Below are 20,618 nucleotides of genomic sequence, written 5' to 3'. Positions count from 1 at the left end.
CCTGGAATGACGGTCACAGGGCAGGGATAAGTAGCTTTCTAGCTCAATTAGGGTCATTTCAGTGGCTAAAAGTTGTCTGAAGTGTACAGAATTTATTGGTAAGGGTCACAGTAAATCTAGAGACAGCATGACAGTGGGTGAAATATGTGAAACTAGGAGATGATGAGTCAAGCTCTCATGGCCCTGAGGTGCAGTGAAAGGTTTAATGCTGTTTATTTACCAGACTTGGAGGGATAATTTCCAGATGAATTGGTACATCTGCACTGGTCTGGAAACAGTGGACATTATACACTGATACTTTATCACAGCCTGCCTCCCCTCAGCTTCTTCACAGTTTGGGAGGGAGTCTGCCTCCATCCTGCTTGGAATCAGTGCAATAGTATTCAGTGGGCAGAAAGATTCAGATTGTGATTCATTTCTAGACAGTGTTAAAGGAAAGTCTAAGGCACAACTCAGGCACTATCAATAAACCACAGAATAAAAAATGTTGTATAGATTTTATATTTAGATATTAAAGCTTTACAGAGTCATTTGATTGAAAGAGATACAAGATTTTGAGAGGTACCTTTGGTATATAACTTTTCCTTCTGCATTTAGTCAGTCATGAACATTATCTACAGTAGGGCTATGACACATAAAAAATAACATGTTAATAAATGATGGGGGGGTTGAGAGTTACATAAAAACTCCATGCTGGTTATGTTTGTTTGATGTGTATCCTGTTGTAGTTCACTCATGTAGTTTTTTTCAACTATATTTTGTGATTCTTTGGCAGCAAATAAAAAGTAGTAGTATACCAAAAAGTAAAGTACACAGATAATTCATTAATGCTTTGGATGGAAAAAATGGTTCATTTTATTAAAAAAGGAATAGCTCCATTTATTATGAAATAATATTTATTTACAGGTATTTTACATTTTTAGAAAATAATAAAATTGTATTCTAAAATGCTTTATTTATTTTTATTACTTATCTGCTTGTACAAAAGAAGCAAAGACACTGTCTTCTTGTTCTAGCAGAACCTCAGGCTTGTCATATTCCAAAATAACCCCTCTCTTCATTACAATAACCAAATCTGAATTGAGGATTGTGTGCACACGGTGCTGAAAAACAAACAAACAAAACGCCAGGTCAGTGCATCTCTCTATTTAATATATTCCAGGATAAGACAGACTTCCACAAATTAATTTTCCTATCAAGATCAAGTGTGATTAAGGCTACTTACCCTACTTTTCATCTAATTTCTGTGTAAATACTGCAGATAAATATACAGACCAAGAGCCAGGTGGATACTCAAGTACTTAAAAAATACACAGGTACTTGAGTATGAGGAGTCCTACAAGTTCCCTTCAGAATGTCCCCAGCCCGGAGTCCTGCTCCCAAGTGCAGCCTAAATAAGGCAGCCAAGCAGAGTAGGAACTGGGCAACTGAGTGTGGAACTGCCTGTGGGAAGTTGGGAATTCTCCCAGTCCTGGATTATATCTGGGTCTGGGGTAGTTCCTGAGCTTGGTGTGGTTTGTCTATTTAGAAAGCTGATCTAGTCAGTTTTGCAAAACTTGGGCCATGTCTTTTCTTGAGCTTTCACAATCATTTTGCATCCATATCCTTTGGAAAAGACCTTTCCATACTTCCTTCCCACTATATGAACATATATGAATATATGAACATATATGAACTATATGAACAAGTACTCCCTCTTCTGTGTGCTCTGGGCCATGTTGCTCAGAGTTTCACTTGCCTGTGACTTTGCAGCCCTCTCTCACATGTCCTTACACTGTCCTTCTTCCACACAGAAGAGCCCCAGCCTGCTCAGCTGCTCCCTTCCAGGAGCAAATTCAACACCTCCAAAAGCATCCTGTGCCTCTCAGCATTTTTCAGTTGTAATGTGTTGTTCTGGGCATAAGGAGACTGGAACTGCACACAATATTCAAGGTATGTGTGAACTACGGACTTTGAGTTCAGCCTTCTTGTTTCTAATAATCTTTTTTATTTCTTTATCCATAACACATTTTTCTATCCTAACTCAAGCATTACTTAAATAAATAGCATGCATTATTTCCATCTTCTTTTTAAATAAAATGCTTCAGTAATTTCCATATTCCCTGTCAGATTCAATCTCCTTTGCTGCTGCTTTTAGCTTTTTTCCCCCCTACCATTTATTTTTGGGTTTAGTTTTCTGCAAGCCTCTTCATATTGACAGAATTCCACTTTTTCATGTTAACTGTAACTGCATGGGATTTTTTGGATCTGCATCATTCCTGCAGGGATATTTAATCTCAGAATATGATGGTTGCTCTTACACAGTTGCTCTTCACCCATATGGTCCCTAATCAAGTTTTGGGCATCCTCAGTATCAAAACAAGTCTTGTATTTCCTTCTCTGGCTTTCCTAACCAGATTTTCCATAAAATAATCACTGATGGCATCTACAAATCTCATATCTTTTGCAGTTTCTCTGGCATTTATCCAGTGCACAGGCAGAGGCAGGGGACTGAAATATCATATTCCAGTTGAATTTGCTGCCCTTGTCTGATCTCTTTCAGTGTAACACAATCAGTGCTGCCACTCTGGTAATTGTGAGTAACATAGAAGATAATAGAGAGACAGTACTGTAACTCCTACTAGTCCTGTTCTTCCTAAACAGAAATTGAGAATATATGGCTTTTTTTCTGGGAAAAAAAAAAAAAACACTAAAACCAAGACAAAACAAAACCACACCTGAAAATCAACAACACAAAAAAAAAAAAAGAACTCAACACAAAACAAAAAGCCCCAAAAAACCAATAAAACCCCACACCCCCAAAACCACTACCCATCCCACAAACCTCCTGTGTTATGTTTCTACTACAGAATGTTTTGAATACAAACCCACCTGCTGTAAACCTTATTTACAATTGGAAGTAAATAAAAACATTCAAAATAAGTTTATTCCAAGACGTTGTTTGTTTGAACTATGCAGTTTAAAACTCACTAAGAGAGTAAAAGAATAATAAAGCTTTTTCAGCCCATCCCCAAACAAACTGAAAAAGATACATAAATGCAGAATACACTGCAAATCTGAATTTTCATGTAGAGAAATCAGGAAATGTCATGGTTAGGATTCCTTTGCTTTTTTATAATGACACACTGGATGGATACCATAAGATAAATCAGGTCTTCTATTATACATTTGCTAGGTGAAAAGAAATGATGCTCAGAGATCCCTGGGCATGAGATTTCTTATGTTGAATTTTCAAATGTTAAGAAGCATACTGACTTCATTTCACCGCCCTGAAATGTGTACTTGTCCTGAGTTAAATGATTATTTTAGCTTGATGAAATTTATATTTTGCAGTAAAGTATATGGTAATTTAAATTAGCTTAAAATAGGAAACAGAAGATAGAGAGCATACTTAGATTGTGTACCTTCACAGGTAATTTGACTTAGCATCATGCAACACATTTAAGAAGCCACTCTTATGAATTTAAGTAAGAAATTTTAAAAAGGAAAAGAAAGCTTACATTTAAACACCACTTAAAAAAATAAAAAGATGACTGGCCTAATTAACACATTTATTAACACTGACAAGAAGTGACTAATGGGGCATTTCAGATCCTTGTTTGCATTAGGATGGCAGCAGGGACTGTACTTACTGCTATTGTAACCACAGTCCGGTCGGCAAACGCAGTCATGACCACCTTCTGGAGAATGTTCTCCTAGGGAAGGAAAAACATGTGGTGCTTTTCAGATAGACACAGACACTAGGAAGGCTTCAGTAAGTAACCACTGACTATTCCATGCTGTTATTTATCATCCATTGCAGAAGTGAAAAATTAGCTAGGTGTCTGAACTAGGCCAGAGCCTGGTGTCTCCTGCCATTGCCTCTGGGGCTCAGCAGACACCAGGGCTGTGCTCTGGCCCCAAACTCCTGCTGTCCTGGCCTCAGTTTGACACTGAGGAAATCCAAGGTGGATTTTGGGTGCTTCCAGGCTGCCTATGCCGGCGCCTCTGCGGCGTGTCCTTCACCCCACTGCAAGCCCAGGAATGTTCCAGCACAATGGGGACATCTAACACCAAGGGGTGGCAGGGACAAGCAAGGGACTGTGCCGTACCTGGCATGTTCAACAGTGGAGATGGTATTTAAGATGGCCTTAACATACATAGCTCTCACTCAACAAGTACTCATCCTTTGCTATTTAGGAGACTGTCGTTGCATTCCAAACTGCCTGGAAGTGTCACGAGCACAGATACCTTCATTTGTTATTAGCTGCTCTTCAGAGAGGTATTTCAAAGGAGGGACTCTATCCTCACTGCATCAAAATTCAAAATGTGTTTTACCTGGGCTGTGTGCACTATGGTTCCCTTGCTGAAGCTCAAATACTAACATTTTACTGAACTAAAAATTGTAGCTGTTCTAACAAACCCCTCCAATTATGTACTTTACTAACAGCGAAAAGAAAACCGAAATATTTCCTGTAACAACATAACAGATGAAAAAAAATGTACTATTCTATTTGGCTAAAACCCAGACACTGCACTATTACTGAGTGCTTAAGCATCTGCCTAGAAATTCCAGGCAATTAATGCAATAATCCAGTATGTCTTTTCTGTGTCTGTGTTTATTTCCTTGCCTCTACTTTCAAGCCTTCTAACTTCCTAACTTGTCCTGCCAACCATGCTGGCAAAACTTGCCACTTGCCAATTCACCCTTCACTGACCATCCCAGCTGTCCTTCCCCAGCTTTGTTTACTCTAAAAACTCCCACTGCCAATTAAAAGAACATGCTTCATTTTCCTAATGCAATCAGCTCTGGAACAACTATTCAATCCCTAGTAAAATGGTTTGAAAGCTCTTTAGATGTGTTAGCAGTGACTCACAACTACCTGGGCTTGTAAATATGTCTGCAACTAAATATGGTGTAAGCATATTATAGAATAGACAGAATTACTTTCCACCTTTTACTTCACATATCAAGTGAAGAAATCAGAAGCACTTCAAACTCACTGTTGCCATGTCAATAGATGCTGTGGCTTCATCCATGATGAAAATGCTTGTCTTCCTCACAAAAGCCCTTGCCAGGCAGAACAGCTGCCTTTGGCCCTGGCTGAAGTTTTCACCTCCTTCTGTGACTATTGCATCTGGAAGCGATACAGCAAAATCAGTAAGGTCAGATCAGAACAGAGCATATGCTTGGAAAACAGAGTCTCACTTCCAGTGTAAAGTAATATTTCCTAGGCTTGCAGCTGCTGATGATACATTTTTGCCTGCTTATTTCCAGTGTTCAACACAACCAGTACTTTTGTCTCACTATATTCTCTGTATCTGTTAGACATCAAAGCTGCTGAGGATGTTCAAGAGTGAGTTTCTCTGAAACATATGCAGTCTAGGACACTGGACCCCCAGTCAAACCAGCATCCATCATTTCTATAGGGCTGTAGTTATACAAGGAGCCCTAGGGCTGTATAACTTCCAGTTTTAAGGGGGTTTATTGGTGGTTTTTGTTTGTTTTGTGTTTGGTGGGTTATTTGGTTTGGTTTTTTTTCTGCATGGCCAAATGATTCACACCTTGAAGCTTTAGAAATCTTCCTCCTTGGACATGACTATTGGAAAATACAAAAGAATGTGTTCTAGGTAACACCTGACTTGTTGACAGCTTATTGGAACTCACAAGATCCATAAGCCTCAGTGCTTCATAACAAAGACATACTGAAATAAAATAATTTTACCATTGATTTGAAAAGAAAGAAGATTCTTTCCCTCAGGTACAGTTGTTAAAGGAGTTATACAGATATAGGACATCTGCCTGCAGGCACTTTTTGTCACCTTCCACAACCTTTAAAAGCTCTTTCTTCATCAACTACCCTTCTAATAAATAAGTGTGAAGCAGGAATATTGTGAATGCTGGAAACAATATTCTCAAAAAGAAGTCTCATTACCTAGGCCCCCAGGTAGTGCCTTTACCACATGCTTGAGCTGTGCTATTTCCAGTGCTTCCCAGAGCATGCTGTCAGTGCACTTCTTCTCAGGGTCCAAGTTAAACCTGCAGCATGGGTAATACGAGAACATCAGCCAACAGAAACTGCTGCAATGGATTTCTTCTTTTAGTGTGCTTAGGAACAAACCTGCAGATAATCAGAATCATACACTGAAGGTCTGAGCCTGATTCTGATCTATCATTGGTATAAATCCACTGAATTTCCCAGACTTGATCAATGTTTCTGCCAATGTGATTAAGATGAAAATCTGACTGTCAGTTGAGCAGAAAGAGAAAAGCTTCCTATTTTGTGGCTATCTTTATGGTTTTGGAATTTATTTTGTTCTGTATAAACTAAAGAAATCTCACGTTTTACTAGAAAAAGCTGTGACTACTCAGTCTAAATTAACATTCCATTTTAACAAAGGCCAAAATTCTACCCTCCCTCCTTTTAAACACAATGTCTCTTTGTTCTTCACTGCTACAGAAATGGTAACAATAATCAAGCTTCATAGTGCATTATAAAATTCAGCTCTTTGCTGTAATTCAAAAAATCTTGGATTTATGAACAGATGAATATTATTTTAGCTTGCTGGGGCCCAGAAGTGACAGCAACAAATGTGAATCTCACATCATATTACATTAGCATATAGAATGACAATAAAAGATTCAATGGTGCATGACACTATTTTTACGTTTTAGTCCTGCTGTATGAGTTGTGAAGGATCAATGCTGGCCTAAAAGCATTTTTAATAGATTAATTCATAAAACAAAGGCATACAATCACATCATCTTCTGATGTGAATGAATCATGGTCTACTCAGGCATGTCCTGAAGCCTGTATCCTTTTCAGTGAACTCTAATCACTTATGTAGAAACTAAAACTGCAGGTGATGTAACTGTGCACTGAGGATTGTACTGTTTCTTCCTAATGTAAATGGCACAGACACAGGGAAGGGCATTTGTTGGAAACTGGAACTTTTGGCCATTGTTTCTACTGCATCATCTTCTCAGAGAAGTAGGAAGAGAACACAAAAAAAAAACCCAAAAAAAGCAACAAACCAAAATTGAAAGAGCTAAGGTATTTGGTGCTGCAGATGAAATGGTTCAGAAGAAACACAGATAGAGGATCCAGGATAAAATAGCTCAAGGCTCCCAGGACTTCTCATATTGCTCTTTTCCTTTCTCTCTGTCTACAGCAATTTTTTAGTCTGCATTTTTTATGTCTCATATTTTAAGGCAGACAGATGAAAACAGATGTAGGAGAAAGGAGGTTTCAAGAAATGCTGGGTGGTTATGGGTATTTGATCAGTGAGCTAAACTGATTACCAGATCCTGGAGGAAAAAATATTGGCTTTCCCTGCTTCTCAGGCATGGGATGTCTTCTGCCAACAGTGTCTTGTCCAGGCTCAGGCACGGGGAAAAGTTAGTCTGCCAGGGGTTAGTTAAAAGCACAGACAGAGGGCAGTGATCCTCCCTATTCCAGCTGAGGAGACTGGAATTGAGCAGCTTGGTATAAAAGTCATTATATAGTACAATTATAACATATAATTCATATTGTATGACATAGAAGCAATTACATGTTTTTTATTTAGTGCTGGTGCTTAATACTTACCGGATTGTTCCACTGAATAAAATGGGATCTTGGAGGATGATTGACAGCCTGGATCTCAATGTCTGTAAGGGCAGCTTTGCAATATCTATACCATCAATGATAATCCTCCCTATTCAAAAGAAAGAGGACAGTGTGTTCATTGTGCCACACAGCTGCTGGCAAAGACATGGCTCATTTCCAGGCTGAAAGGCAGTACAGCAGGAACAGGCCTTGTATCACATAGCCCCTTCTTCACTAAAGAAACATGCTTTGACTAAAAAGCCAGCACAGCCTTCTTGAGACTAAGCTCAGCTGGAAAGGATACAGAGGGGACCTGAAGGACCTCAGGAATGATTAGATACACTGCTTAACTGCTGGACCAGTATATATCTATCAAACAACAGGGTCAGACATTACTACAATCAGGGATTAACTACCAGGGGCAACAAGCCTTTCAGAAAGCCAAATTACTATTGAGCACTATGAAATCTTATCTCTGAGTACAACTCTCTGTCTCTGCATAGGGGCTCTGTGGGTGATGTGGCTGGGAAACAGGCTGACATCTTTTTGAGATGCACCCTGTGAGGCATATGGACATGGCACACAGAGCAGGAAATATGGCAGGGAATTCCAGGGCAGCAGGCCAAGCTGCAACTCCCAAGTGCTGAGTTTTTTGGGCCTACTGGATCCCAGCTATGCCTTGAGCACAGATCCTTCATTACACTGGAACACCTTGCCCTTTTATGCTTTGCTCCTACTGTTGTGATTTGACTGCACAAAAGGCTGTCATCTGTCACTCTTGGATTTTGCTTCTATCAAGCAGAATTTTTATTGATCTGGCTTACAAATGGCACAGCTGTTAGGTGACAGACGATATCAGCTCTAAACAGGGCCAGAGAGCTTGTCGTGCAGATTTGAAAATCACACTTCAGAGCTGCTGCTGTTAAAGAAAAGACCACCAAAGAACCTTCAGGAGCTAAGCTCGAGTGACACACAAAAGTGTTATCTTACCTTCAAAGGTGTCAACCATTCTGAAAAATGCAAGAGAGAAGGAGGATTTTCCACTGCCTGTTCGGCCGCAGATCCCAATCTGTGACACAGAAAGCAGATGAACATCAGGCAATGAAAATACAGGAAATGGATAACTTTTATACTTGACACTTCAGATGAGAGGGTGGACGAGCTGTTCTGATTCACATGATCCTCTTCTCCTGACAGAGCAGTCAAACTGAACCAGCCATTACAGAATTGCTGTGTTCACTTTTTGTCTTTTAGGGGTCTGAGCATTTAAGGATAAATCAAGGCCAGTCCTATAACAGGTACATTAGTAGAATGGTGATGATGGGAATAAAGACTAGAGAGTCATGTGAGAAGGATAAAAAGCAGGTCTAGCACTCTAAGGGCTCACTGTCACTTCTTTTGGCACTGTGTGCTGACTGGAGGGCACTGGGATGCTGAGGGGGAGGGTGTTTGCCTCAATACACCAAGCTAAGAATCCCCCAGACTCCTTTCCAGTGCACTACATTCTTTGAGAGGAAAAAAAAAAAATCTCTAATTTAGTCATCAAAGCATTCTGTGGTATGTTTTAACTCCGATTTATGTGATGTGCTAGTCTACAGAGCTTCTGAGGACCACTGCAGTTCTTTACCTTTTGTCCTGGTGAGATGTGGGCATTGACATGTTTTAGCACTGGCTTCAGGTTGCTGTCATACCGGACACTGAGGTTCTGGATTTGGATCTCCCCTCTGTCCGGCCAGTTCTGGGGAATCTGTGAGGAAGCTGTACCACGAGCACAGGGGGAAAAAAAACCCAACATCAACCCTCTTATAATAAATTAGCTGGTTCATTAGGTGATTTACTACATTTTTCATGGCAATACACTGCAAAGTCATTAAAATTTCAGCAAGCTCTTTCTGCATGCTGCACAAAACTGCACTTACAAAGGAGCCCTTCGTAATTTTCAGCTTCTGTTTTGAGAAGGCCATTGATTCTTTTCACTGCCCCCAGCTGGATCTCCATGTCAGCCAGGTTACGAACCATCCAATTCAGATAGTTAGACACCTGATGTAAAGCAAATACATGACTGAATCCCAGATTTTTAGTAGCTTGCATCATTTGACCAGCATGCAGTTTATATTCCTACACAGGAACACCTCAGTAAGTGGAAGTTGTGAATGCACTGATGGTACAACACCAACAGGGAGGAAACAACCACTAAAGGTTACATTCCCTAACTGCAGTGCACAGATGCTTTGGTACTGTGGAGATCTGATCTACACCAACAGAAAAGAGGGTGGGGCAACAATAAAGACAGGTGAAAAGACAATTTTGGTAACTTTAGTTTGGACAATCTAGAATGACATACCAGGGAATAATTACAACTGATGCACTGATAATGTATTCTTCACAATGTAAGACGATATAAAAAATTATGATGCAACTTGTCCAGGTCTTGTTGACATATTTGAACTAACACCTTGATGAAATTTGATCTCAAAGCTGAAGGAAGCATACACTCAAATATGTCAACCATCACATGTGAACTGAAGTAAACACATGGTTTCCATGATGTTACAGTACCCACTATAGATGTACAGACACCTTCAATCTTCCTGTTCATCTTTGTGCCCTGAGGAATTACAAAAAAATGTTTGGGAGAGACAGAAAGGATCCTGAGATTCTTACCATAAGAGCATAGGTTAGTCCCAAGCCTACAAGTCCTGAAGTGATTTTATTATACAGGCAACTGGTAATAGAAGTGACAGCTGCTATGAGTACCACACATGCTCCAATGTACTCCTGAAGGAATATGAATAAGCTCCATCATTTAAAGTCTACAAAGGATGAAAATGTTCTCATAATTTTGCACACCAAATAACAAACCCATTGCACAAATTCCAAACACAGGCAGAAAACCCCGTGGAACTCCATCCAGACTCTACCAGGAACCCATTCTTTCTGCTTTTAGCAGGGCTGTGCTGGGGAAGTCAACACAGATACCTTAAGCATGTAATGGAGGTGGCTGAAATCATGCTGCTGATGTTACCTGGGATAGGAGGGAAATGCTCATGCATCCCATCTCTGTGGCTGATGATGAACTGCTGGGAGGCTCTGCTATTGCTGCTGAGTTCCTACCATCCACAGCTGTTCAAACAAGTCTCTCTTGCACAGCATGCACTTATTACCTTAAGGGCCTTTTTCTGCTTTAATTTAAATCATTGGTGATTTGACTTCCCACAGACAATTCTTTGAGTGAAATTGTGTAACAGACTAGAAAACAAACGCTGCAGGAGGGTAACTGTCATTTCTCTGTGTTTGAACTGTTTAGTGATTGATCAGAATTAGGGACTTCAGGTGGTCTAGTCCTGAACATAAAATAGGATAATAATACTGTATTCAATTCGTACCCAATACCTGAACTAAATTTGCAAAAAGTACCAGTTAAGAAAGAGTCCAAAATGAGGCTATAGAGTGTGACATGAAAAATGAATTAACATACATTTAGCACATCTAAAAGAAGCCCATGTTACCAGAACAGCATTAGCACACCTGCATTTAAAATTGTGATATAACATTCCACAACATAAAATTCCTTGACTTGCTTCTTAGAGAATTATTTTTAATAAACTATTTCTCATGCCAGGCCACTTCACTGAGCAGAAAACAGGCCACTGAATATCTTTGGTGTTCTTCAGGTGACTACAAAACAGACTCAAACTTATCTACATCCTTCTGCTCATTAGAAGAGCTTCCAAGATATTGAAACATTTCTAGGAAGCCACAAGGCAGAAGCTGCTGCCACTGACTGACATGCTCCCACAATGACATGCTGGCTGGTGGCATAGCTCAACTAGCTCTGATCACTCTTCACACACAGAGGAGCCAATGTGACCCATGAAAACTATTCCTGTCTTGGAAAAACAGCTGCAGGCTATTCATAAAAACTCATACCCCATTCAGGGTCCAGGATGGGTTGGGCATATGCTCATTACTGTCAGAGAGACATAGAGGGCAAAGGTATAACTTCGACATGAGGCTGGAAAACTGCTGGATGCCTCATCAGATTATTTGGAACAAAGTCAAAAATTACTTGTGTAATAATAATAATAATAATAATAATAATAATAATAATAATAATAATGTACTTGCCATGCGAACTTCCAGCCAGCGATTGGCTGCTGTGAGGAAAAGGGAGGCAATGTTGTTGGAATCTGTGTATTCAAGAAGTTTTTGTCGGAATTTGGCTTCATACCTAAAAAAAGGAAACAAAATAAAAAAGAAAGGAAGAAAGAAGGAAAGCAAGAGGAAACAAGAAAAAAAAGAGTCAGGCCTTGGGGTGTCAGAAAAATACAAAGTCAAATTTAATTTCTGAGGTATGTACTTATGGACAGCTTGGCACAAGGGTATAAATCAGCCTATCCATAGTTCAGAGTGACATCATTTGTAGCTTTGTATTAGACACAGGCAAAGTGTATTTGTGCAGTATCTTGAGCAGTAATTTATGGATATTATTGTATTAAAATTATCTGCGACTTCCAGATCCCACTGGGCATTTTATAAACATATTTTATGACATGATAATTGAGAGAGAGAGAGAAATCTAAAACATTTAAAATATGTATGAGAAAAATAATGCATGCATGTACTTGTGAGAAGAAGCATTAATGCTGCAGAATTCAGTTTTTCTCAATCATACAAGCTCAGGTTTTAAAATTTATTTTACCATAGTGCCTAGACATAGTGCCTAAAATTTAGATTACCTAGTGCCATGGTAACAATTTTAAAAGTATAAACTCAAAGAACTTTCCATTATAGTGGCACACATATTAAACTAATGTATTTGTCCTTATCATTAAACAAATGGAGCACTTTGGAAAATGAAAATCCAAGAACATGGCACAAAAAATTATTAGCTTGGAAAGAACTGTTTCCCTTCCCTCAAGGAATTAGTGCACAGTACACAAAACAGGATTAATCACAAACAGGCCTGTTTACAGTTTGTTGTAGTGAATTTGCACCTACTCATCTGAATAGCTGTGCCAATGAAATCTGTCATGAATTCAGCAGGTATGGGAGGTGATTCCCTGCTGGGGTCTTGGCAAGTGTTCAAGTCAGCCAGTCACCCCTTTTAGCTGGGCATATTTAATTGCATAGTTTTAAATTAAAGTGATGTGAATAATCAAGTGTATCAACAATTACAGCTAATAATGCACAAGCCTGGCACAAAAGTCTTTTCCAGGGTAGTGATACAAAGCTCAAAGGCCTGAAGATTTAGTTTAAGCACCCAAATCTTGCCTTTTCCCCCCTTTTATTATATGATAAATTTTAATACACTTGATCTCCCCCTTTGAAACTTTACCTTATCCTTTAGCTATTATGGCTGTGACAAGCACTGATTATTTATAAACTCAGCTCTCCTAATACTGATACAGAAGAATGCCTATGTATGAAGTACATGGCTTATAGAAGCTTTCAAACTCGTTCACTGCAGAGTTACTTAATCCTTCTTTGGAACACATAATGACTTTACATAAAAAGTTTATGATTTTGAGGAAAAGAAATAATTCAGCTGCCCACAACTTAGCCATGTGCTAAGACATAAGAGACATGTCTGCTGTGTGCAGTGGGGAATAATGGAATGGCTTGGATTGGAAGGGACCTAACAGATCATCTCATTCCAACACCTGTCACCAGACCAGGTTGCTCAGAGCCCCATCCAACCTGCCCTTGAAAACTTTCAGGGATGGGGCATCCACAGCTTCTGTGGGCAACCTGTGCCAGTGCCTCACCATCCTCAAAATAAAGGATTTTTCCCTAACATCTAATCTAAACCTACTCTCAGTCTGAAGCCATTCCCCTTGTCCTGTCATTACATGCCCTTGTAAACAGTCTCTCTCATCTTTCTCACAGATTCTCTTTGGGTACTGGAAGGCCACAATTAGGTCACCCCAAAGCCTTCTCTTTTCCAGGCTGAACAAACCCAGCTCTCAGCCTTTGCTCAAAGGAGAGGTGCTTCATCTCTAATCAGCTTGGTGGCCTCCTCTGGACTCACCCCAACAGGTTCCTGTCCTTCCTGCGCTGGGAGCGCAGAGCTGATGCAGCTCTGCAGGTGGGCTCTCACCAGAGCAGAGCAGAGCAGAGGGGCAGAACCCCCTCCCTGCCTGTCCTGCTGCCCACAGGGCTCTGGATGCAGCCCAGGATCCGGGCCGGCTCTGAGCACGTTGGTGTGTGCGCACAGCAGAATGGTTGTTTCTAAATCAGGCATTAGTGTCACCGTGTCAGGGCTAGGGAGCCCTTCCTTTCCTCGGGGCTCACTGCCCTCAGAGCCTCAGCACACAGATGTGGCCGTGCTGCTTCTGCAACCAATTCAGCCACATTTAACATCCCTATCTCCATACCATGAGGAATTGTGTGATGCAGATACTCAGAGAATGTGAGGTATGCATCATGAGTCAGTCATGCACATGCATGTGGAACAGGGATGCAAAGTTACCACAGTTGCTGGATTGATGCAAAAATACCAGAATTTCTCTTCAGAAAGTGTCTCCAGATTACCAGGTTTTTAAGATATTCTTAAAAAGAAGTCAAGTATTTGCAGAATACTTTGTATTTGCATTTTGTTGATTGTTTAACACAAATGCTATCTGAAGTATCAAAATAAATTATAAATCAGGCCAGGGCATCTGCTGAAGGTGTTTTTTGTAGGTGCAGCAGTAGCTGTCTTTCTGAACTCCCCCAGATTTTTTTGTACATTTCTTTCCATATGCATTCTGAATAAATCCAGGATGGAGAGTAACCAAGGGTAAGGACACTTCAGGAACAACTGGCACCTCCTAACAGAATGAATTCCTGAGTTAGTGTTATTTTTAGGGATGCTAACGCTAGCAAGTCTAAACTCCACTCCTGCTAATATGTTAGGCAGCTGAAAAGCTACACAGCCCTAAAAATAACTGGGTTAGCAGCTGAGGCAGGAGGCTGGCAGACAGATGGAACACAGAGCTCACTGAACACACATGGTTGGCTGGGTCAGAGACACGTCACTTACTGCAGGATTTAAGAAAAAGGAGGCAACAAACACAATTCTCACAATTCTTTGACAGAGGAATTAATTCCAAGGTGACAGGAAGAATCAAGAGGGAATGCTCTGCCAGACTGAAAATATTAGCTAGATGGCATTGAATATTGCTTTCTGTATCAACACCAGAAAATATACAGCCATAATGATTCAAAAAACCCTTGATCAAGTAGAAGGATATAGGAATGAGAAAAAACAGAAATTAAAAGAAAAATTGATTTTCCTGAAAATTGAACATGGACATAACTACAAATCATAGAACACTGTTCTATGATTTAAATATTCAATAATAGTACTTAATGGAAAACATTGAGCTGCTCTACCACTCTTGGGTAAGCTACCTTCAGTCCAAAAGTAACCAACTCCTAATTTTGTTCTCTTTGATCTATTTTTAACCTATTTAAAGTTGTTTAAGTTACCTTTGTGCATTGCTTCTATTACAAAATTACAGTTATAGGTTAGGAAGAATAAATAAACAGGATAGAAGGGTAACAGTAATAATTCAAGGATAGAAGGATAACAGTAATAATTAACTGACAAACTACGTAGACATCCTCTAGATGAGAATCTAGTGGAAAAGTTGACCGTGTTTGAGTCACTTGGGAAAAGACAAGAATAGCCCTAGTTCAGGGAAAGCAGCTGGTAAGCTCGGCAGTGGTTTTTTATTGGTACCTCTGAGGTATCAGCATGACTGCCAGTTTTCTAACATGCATACAGAATCCAGACACATTATCAGGTATTCCTGGGCTGCCCACCTGGGAGCTTATGTGGATGGAAAAACAAAACAAAACAGGCAAGGAAACACTTTGGCTCCAGCTTGTGTATTTCCAAAATCAGTGTAAACACCCACATTTTCAGCTAACAACCTGACAAATAATGCAGGGTTCTACTGTAGCCTCTGAAGTCAGCAGCATGCACAGCTTATCTGCCCAGGACATGGACACAGATTAGTCTGTACCAAGCTGGTGCATATTACTTCTGCCATGGAAACTGTCCAAGCCCATCATCTGCAACACCACACACTGTGGTAATTGCAGGCTAATTTAGCTTCTTAAATCACATTTGCCCTCAAGTTCTTTTTTCAGGCTGCATGCAAGTGTCTGGACAGCAACCACAGGGCAGATGACCTACATGTGCTTGTTCTTTTTACAGTGACTCCTCTACATACAAAATGCTTAAAATTCTTCAATGTTTGACATCCCCCCTTGCCCATGTTGTGAGGACTCTGGATTTCCTAGGCAGAACAGTTTAAGACATAACCTCACTTTTGAATATCTATGTTTCTTAAAAAAAAAAAACCCTATACCTGAAGGCTCGGATGGTGGTAAGACCTTCAACAGTCTCTGAAAAATGGGAGAGTAATGGTAGCTGAGTGCTGTCATCCAGCTGCTGCAGGTCCCTGGAGAGAGTAATGAAAAGAATTTTGTAAAAAACCAGTTTTGTTGGGCAGTTATTCTCTTGACTCAGGCCCAGGGAGTGAAAAGGAATAGCATCACCATAAGGTTCAGACAGATTGCAAAGCAGTGCTGCAGGGGAATGACTTCCCCAGCAGGATTTTTCTTTTAACATTTAACTAGCTGGAGTTCTGAATGGTTCTTTTCCCTTCACTGCCTCCCCTCCTTTCTCCTACATTCCTTTTCCTTGCACTCAATTTTTTATTGATTTAAACACCATTCTGTCTCTGTACCGAACATCAATTTAATGGAATGCTGCAAATAGGAGCTCAAGTTAAGCAGAAGACAAAGTGCACCCCCAGATAACAGCACAACTACTGAGCCAACAGTATCTCATAAACTCAGTAAATGAGAGTCTGCACTCATTATTAAGTTGCATTTCTCCGTGTCATATTTAGTCCTCATATCAGTAAAAGCACATGTAGGGCGAAATCAATTTAGTCTCAGTTTCTTCCAGCAGGAAGTAAATTGGTTGCAGATTCCCTCTCAATCTGTGCATATACGAGGGGATATGCACATTTTTGCATTGCTGCAAACATTTCACAAGAGGGAAACTATCATCTTAGAAGGAGTAAGGTCTCAGATACAATTAAAATTTTCATATTTTTAAAAACTGGAAGGCACCCAGAACAGCAGAGGAGGCTCATGCACACTGGATCTTTAATGGCTAGCAGTACTACCATGGTTATGCTGCATTCTGCAGCCTCTCCTTGACTTAATATATTTCCACTTTCACCTGCACAGGCAAACTTCAGTTTCCCTGTCCACATTTTCTTGCAGGCACCCAGCACACTCAGACACCCAGCCCTTAGGGGAGGACAGAATCCAGTTGGTCTTTGTGTCCTGTGAACTCCAAAAACCTTTGATCACGCACAAAGACCCTGCTCATGCAGAGTCTGCTTCGTGCCAGAAGTTCTGCTCGAAGAGCTGCCGACAAAGGCCCTTGCAAAATGACACATTTCCACTGCAGTGGATTTGCCCCACTTGCAGACAGCGCCACAGCCTTGACAGGACCACGTTTAAACACGAAGCTCCCCTGCACTGCAATTCTGCAATTCACTCCTGCACTGCAGGAAGTGTCCCCACTGCCAGGGTGGTGATGGCCCGTGCCCTTACCGGGAGGCGACTCGGAAGTACTTCTGGATGAAGTAGCACATGATTGCCAGGGGCACCAGGGCAATGAGGAACATGGGCGTGACGTAGGAGATCACAGCAAGGGCAGACACACACAGCAAGGTGGAACGGCTCAAGCACTCCAGGGTAGCTGGAATGTGCTGCGCAAAGAAGAAAAAAGCACACAGCATCTTCCATAACATGCCAAGCTTAAAACACTACTTCCTTTTCCTTTGTTCTGCTTCCTCAAAAATTTTATTCCTTGTGTATTTTGAGCATTTTAAGCATACAGGTCTGCTCTTGAATTTACCACTGGGTTTTGGGGACTTCTGAAGGGATTTCTCTGGGGCTGCTTCACTTCTGCTTTGTGGAGCACAGTCCTCATGTCAAAGGATTACAGATGGGATGCAGTAGATGATTTTAGCATCTGCATAAATCCTGGCAGTGGAGTTTGGGGTAAGAGTCATTTGAATTTCAGTCATTTCTATTCTGGGCAATAGCATTTGCTTTTTCCTCATTTCATTTCCTCAAATGAATGTGTTTACTCACAAAGTAGATACTCTCTAATTTAGGGATGTCATTATTGATCTTATTTTGCTTCCCTGTTCTATACAGGACATCTTAGCAAAATAAATGTTTTTTCAATGTGCATGCAAGATGAGGAGCTCATTCAGAACTGAGAAAATCATGATGCAAACTGATACAGTCAAAATCATAGTTCATCCATAAGCTTCATCTAGATAAGTCTGTAATAAATGAAACCCCACTTTTTCAGATTAAGATAGGATAACTTGAAAGCTCAAAAGTGTTTAATCAGTACCTGGTCAATGGTATTGCAGTCAGCTGAAAATCTGTTCAATATACTTCCCAGAGGTGTTGTTTCAAAAAACCTAAAATGGTACAAGGAATGGCAAAGTTTACAATACTGATATTAGAACTGATTAATGTTATTATTTTGTCTTACCTAAGCTATGTACTATACCACAGAAACAAGCAAATAAATTGACAGCCATAGGAAAATTTCTCATTTTGCCCAGGTACCTATGGCTTTCCAATTAAATGGAAAAGTCTTGAATTTACAACCACAAGCATGAACCTACAACTGCAAGCATGTCCTCAGCTCCCTCTACTGCTTAAGTCATGGATATCACATGATTACACTTGAAAAAATCCTTTCAGATTTTAATTTGAAGCCACTTCAATTCAGGAAAAATTCAAAAGAAGTTAAATTGCAAAGTCTTGCATATTTCTGGGAAGAGAAGATTGTAATAAGAGTAACTACTGTTGGAATAATATATTAAATGACATATGCAAAATGCACACTATATTATTGTTCTGCAACTATTAGCTCTTCCATAACTCATGTGGAACTTGAAGTCTAATTTTATCCTAGAAAAAAATCTGAAAAAAGTCTGAGGTTTTTCATGTATGTTATTTTTCCATGATTTTTGGGTCAAATATAGTTAGCTTAAAAATAAGTTTGTTTTTTTTTTCTAGAGCTGCAAGTTTGAATCAAGCTACACATTTGCTTTTGTGCACAGGAAAAAAAAAACTTATGGAGGACAACAAAGGCTTCTGCTGGAACAAAGTACATCCCAGTATACTCTAATGATGCCTGTAATGACACTTGTCTAAGCTCATTACCTTTCCTAGACTTGCACAATCACTGCCTGACAGTAAATATTTCCAGTGATTAAGATGATGAAGCATACTATGAATTATCTGCACCACATATTGATCAATAATTGTGTTTTCTCCCTAGTTAAAAACTGCCAAGAAAAATTAAACATGCAAGGAAGAAAATCTCTGAAGTCACAGTCGGTCAGGAGAGGCATTTGACTTGTGTCTAGGAACTCAAGCAGCCTGGGTACCATTTTCAAAAACTACTCAGAATTTGACACCTGGTTATGGATATCTTAAAAAATATGTGATGCACAATCATTTCTTAGTAAAAACTGCACTTAGGAGACTGTCTTGAAGTAAAGAAGACAAAATTACTATAATAAAACTTCTATTACAATCAAAGAAATACCTCATTGGAGCCAAAATAATTTTATTTAGTAAAGAAGAGTGTAGCTTTTTGGTGACTTTCAAGCCAGTCCACTCCACTGCTATTGATGTGACAAGACATAATACGATGCCAAGGCAGCAAAGAATGCTGAAAACTTTTGAATATGGAGAATGGTCAAATTCCTAAGATACAAAAAGGAACACAAATATTCACTTTAAATTACAATTGAAATATTATGGCAAACACACAAGTACAAAAGTGAAAAAATGTGAGAGTATATCCTTTTTGCTCCCTGAATTAAACTGCCCATGATTTTGACCCATCTTAGATCATAATTTATTATCCTTTGGAGAGGGGAATGTTTGCATGAAAATAAGCAATAAATCAGAAATTTAAAATCAAGGAACACCATAAAAAGCTCAAATTGCTGTGAGAATGCAACAGTGCAGGGAAAACAAAAGAGAACTGTGATATCAAAATTACTGTAGAAACCCAGGTTTAGGTATATCAGCTTGGTGACTAAAATACAATAAAGCTAGCAAAAGGACAACAACCCACCAAACTTAACTTCAATTTACTGCACTGTGTATGCAAAAATGCATTGAGCTTCAAAACACTTCAAAACTCTTTAACAGAAAAAGAGCACACTGCATACAAATCTTGGAGCAGAGGTTGACAGCAGGAGAACACCCCCAGTTAAATCATAAGAGGAAGGTGAACAAGGCACTTCCTACCATGCACTGGGAGCAGTTTTTTGTCTCGGGCTCTATCTTGATAGAAATGGCATGCTCGGTCCAGAGTGCCAGGCAGTAGTCAATGGCCACCATCACCGTGTGCTTCAGCAGCTGGGACAGGAGCAGCAGGGGCAGCAGAAGGATCCCTGCTGCACTCAGGTACTTGCCACAGGCTCTCCAGGGCATCTTGGCTCTCTGATGCAGCACTGAAGACAGGTTGTCTTCGTCATCACTCTCTGTTACTTCTTCTGCAAGGTGCAAGAAGAAAGGACCATGCTGACATACATAACAAAGGGACTGGCAAGTGGTAGCTACAAACCAGGTCTTCCCATCCAGGATAAAGGGTGGCTTTAAGGTCAAAGCACCTGCTCAGGCCTGCATGCATTAACCTGCTAATCTTAATAGTAATTCATACTAAAAAGATGCAAAAACCCTCAGCACCCGGCGATCAGTTTCTTCAACCATGTTTTTGCAATGTGAAAACACTGGCTGGATAAAAATCAATTGCAATCTTTTTCTTTTGTAAAACCTTAAGCAAATATGTTTAGTTATTGACAGGTGAAGTTCACCCAGCATATTGTTTAATACTATTCTTCATTCATCATTAAATCATATTCGCATATAAGAAAAAACCTCAAAAGTCTGGAGGAAGCGATGATTTGTGAATGCTTGTAATCACCCGAG

General features: G+C 39.9%; 1 protein-coding gene and 1 long non-coding RNA gene across 9 annotated transcripts in view; one reads left to right on the top strand and one right to left on the bottom strand.

Moving 5' to 3' along the window:
* Positions 1-835: 835 nt before the first annotated feature.
* The window catches only part of ABCC8 (ATP binding cassette subfamily C member 8), a 73,808-nt gene continuing 54,025 nt past the window's right edge, over positions 836-20,618 (bottom strand). For 6 of the 8 annotated variants that reach the window (XM_068194070.1, XM_068194076.1, XM_068194071.1 and 3 more), the window contains 15 exons: positions 19,935-20,182; positions 19,222-19,382; positions 18,010-18,079; positions 17,193-17,350; positions 15,929-16,021; positions 11,697-11,799; positions 10,233-10,346; positions 9,488-9,608; positions 9,196-9,326; positions 8,559-8,637; positions 7,569-7,677; positions 5,916-6,019; positions 4,984-5,117; positions 3,633-3,695; positions 836-1,103 (listed from right to left, as the gene is read on the bottom strand). In XM_068194070.1, the coding sequence (XP_068050171.1) occupies positions 966-1,103; positions 3,633-3,695; positions 4,984-5,117; positions 5,916-6,019; positions 7,569-7,677; positions 8,559-8,637; positions 9,196-9,326; positions 9,488-9,608; positions 10,233-10,346; positions 11,697-11,799; positions 15,929-16,021; positions 17,193-17,350; positions 18,010-18,079; positions 19,222-19,382; positions 19,935-20,182 (1,826 nt within the window). In that variant the 3' untranslated portion in view covers positions 836-965. Of the gene's footprint in view, positions 1,104-3,632; positions 3,696-4,982; positions 5,118-5,915; positions 6,102-7,568; positions 7,678-8,558; positions 8,638-9,195; positions 9,327-9,487; positions 9,609-10,127; positions 10,177-10,232; positions 10,347-11,696; positions 11,800-15,928; positions 16,022-17,192; positions 17,351-18,009; positions 18,080-19,221; positions 19,383-19,934; positions 20,183-20,618 lie in introns of those variants that run through there. The other 2 variants (XR_011000230.1, XM_068194077.1) reach the window with 2 other exon arrangements.
* LOC137476071 (uncharacterized) lies at positions 925-2,068 on the top strand. Its single transcript, XR_011000231.1, has 2 exons — positions 925-1,130; positions 1,794-2,068. It is a non-coding gene; the product is annotated as an uncharacterized lncRNA (long non-coding RNA).

This window comes from Anomalospiza imberbis, chromosome 6 (assembly GCF_031753505.1).
Source record: "Anomalospiza imberbis isolate Cuckoo-Finch-1a 21T00152 chromosome 6, ASM3175350v1, whole genome shotgun sequence".
NCBI lineage: Eukaryota > Metazoa > Chordata > Aves > Passeriformes > Viduidae > Anomalospiza > Anomalospiza imberbis.
Note: the sequence above shows the minus strand (reverse complement) of the source record. Positions and strands in the feature narration are given on the sequence as shown.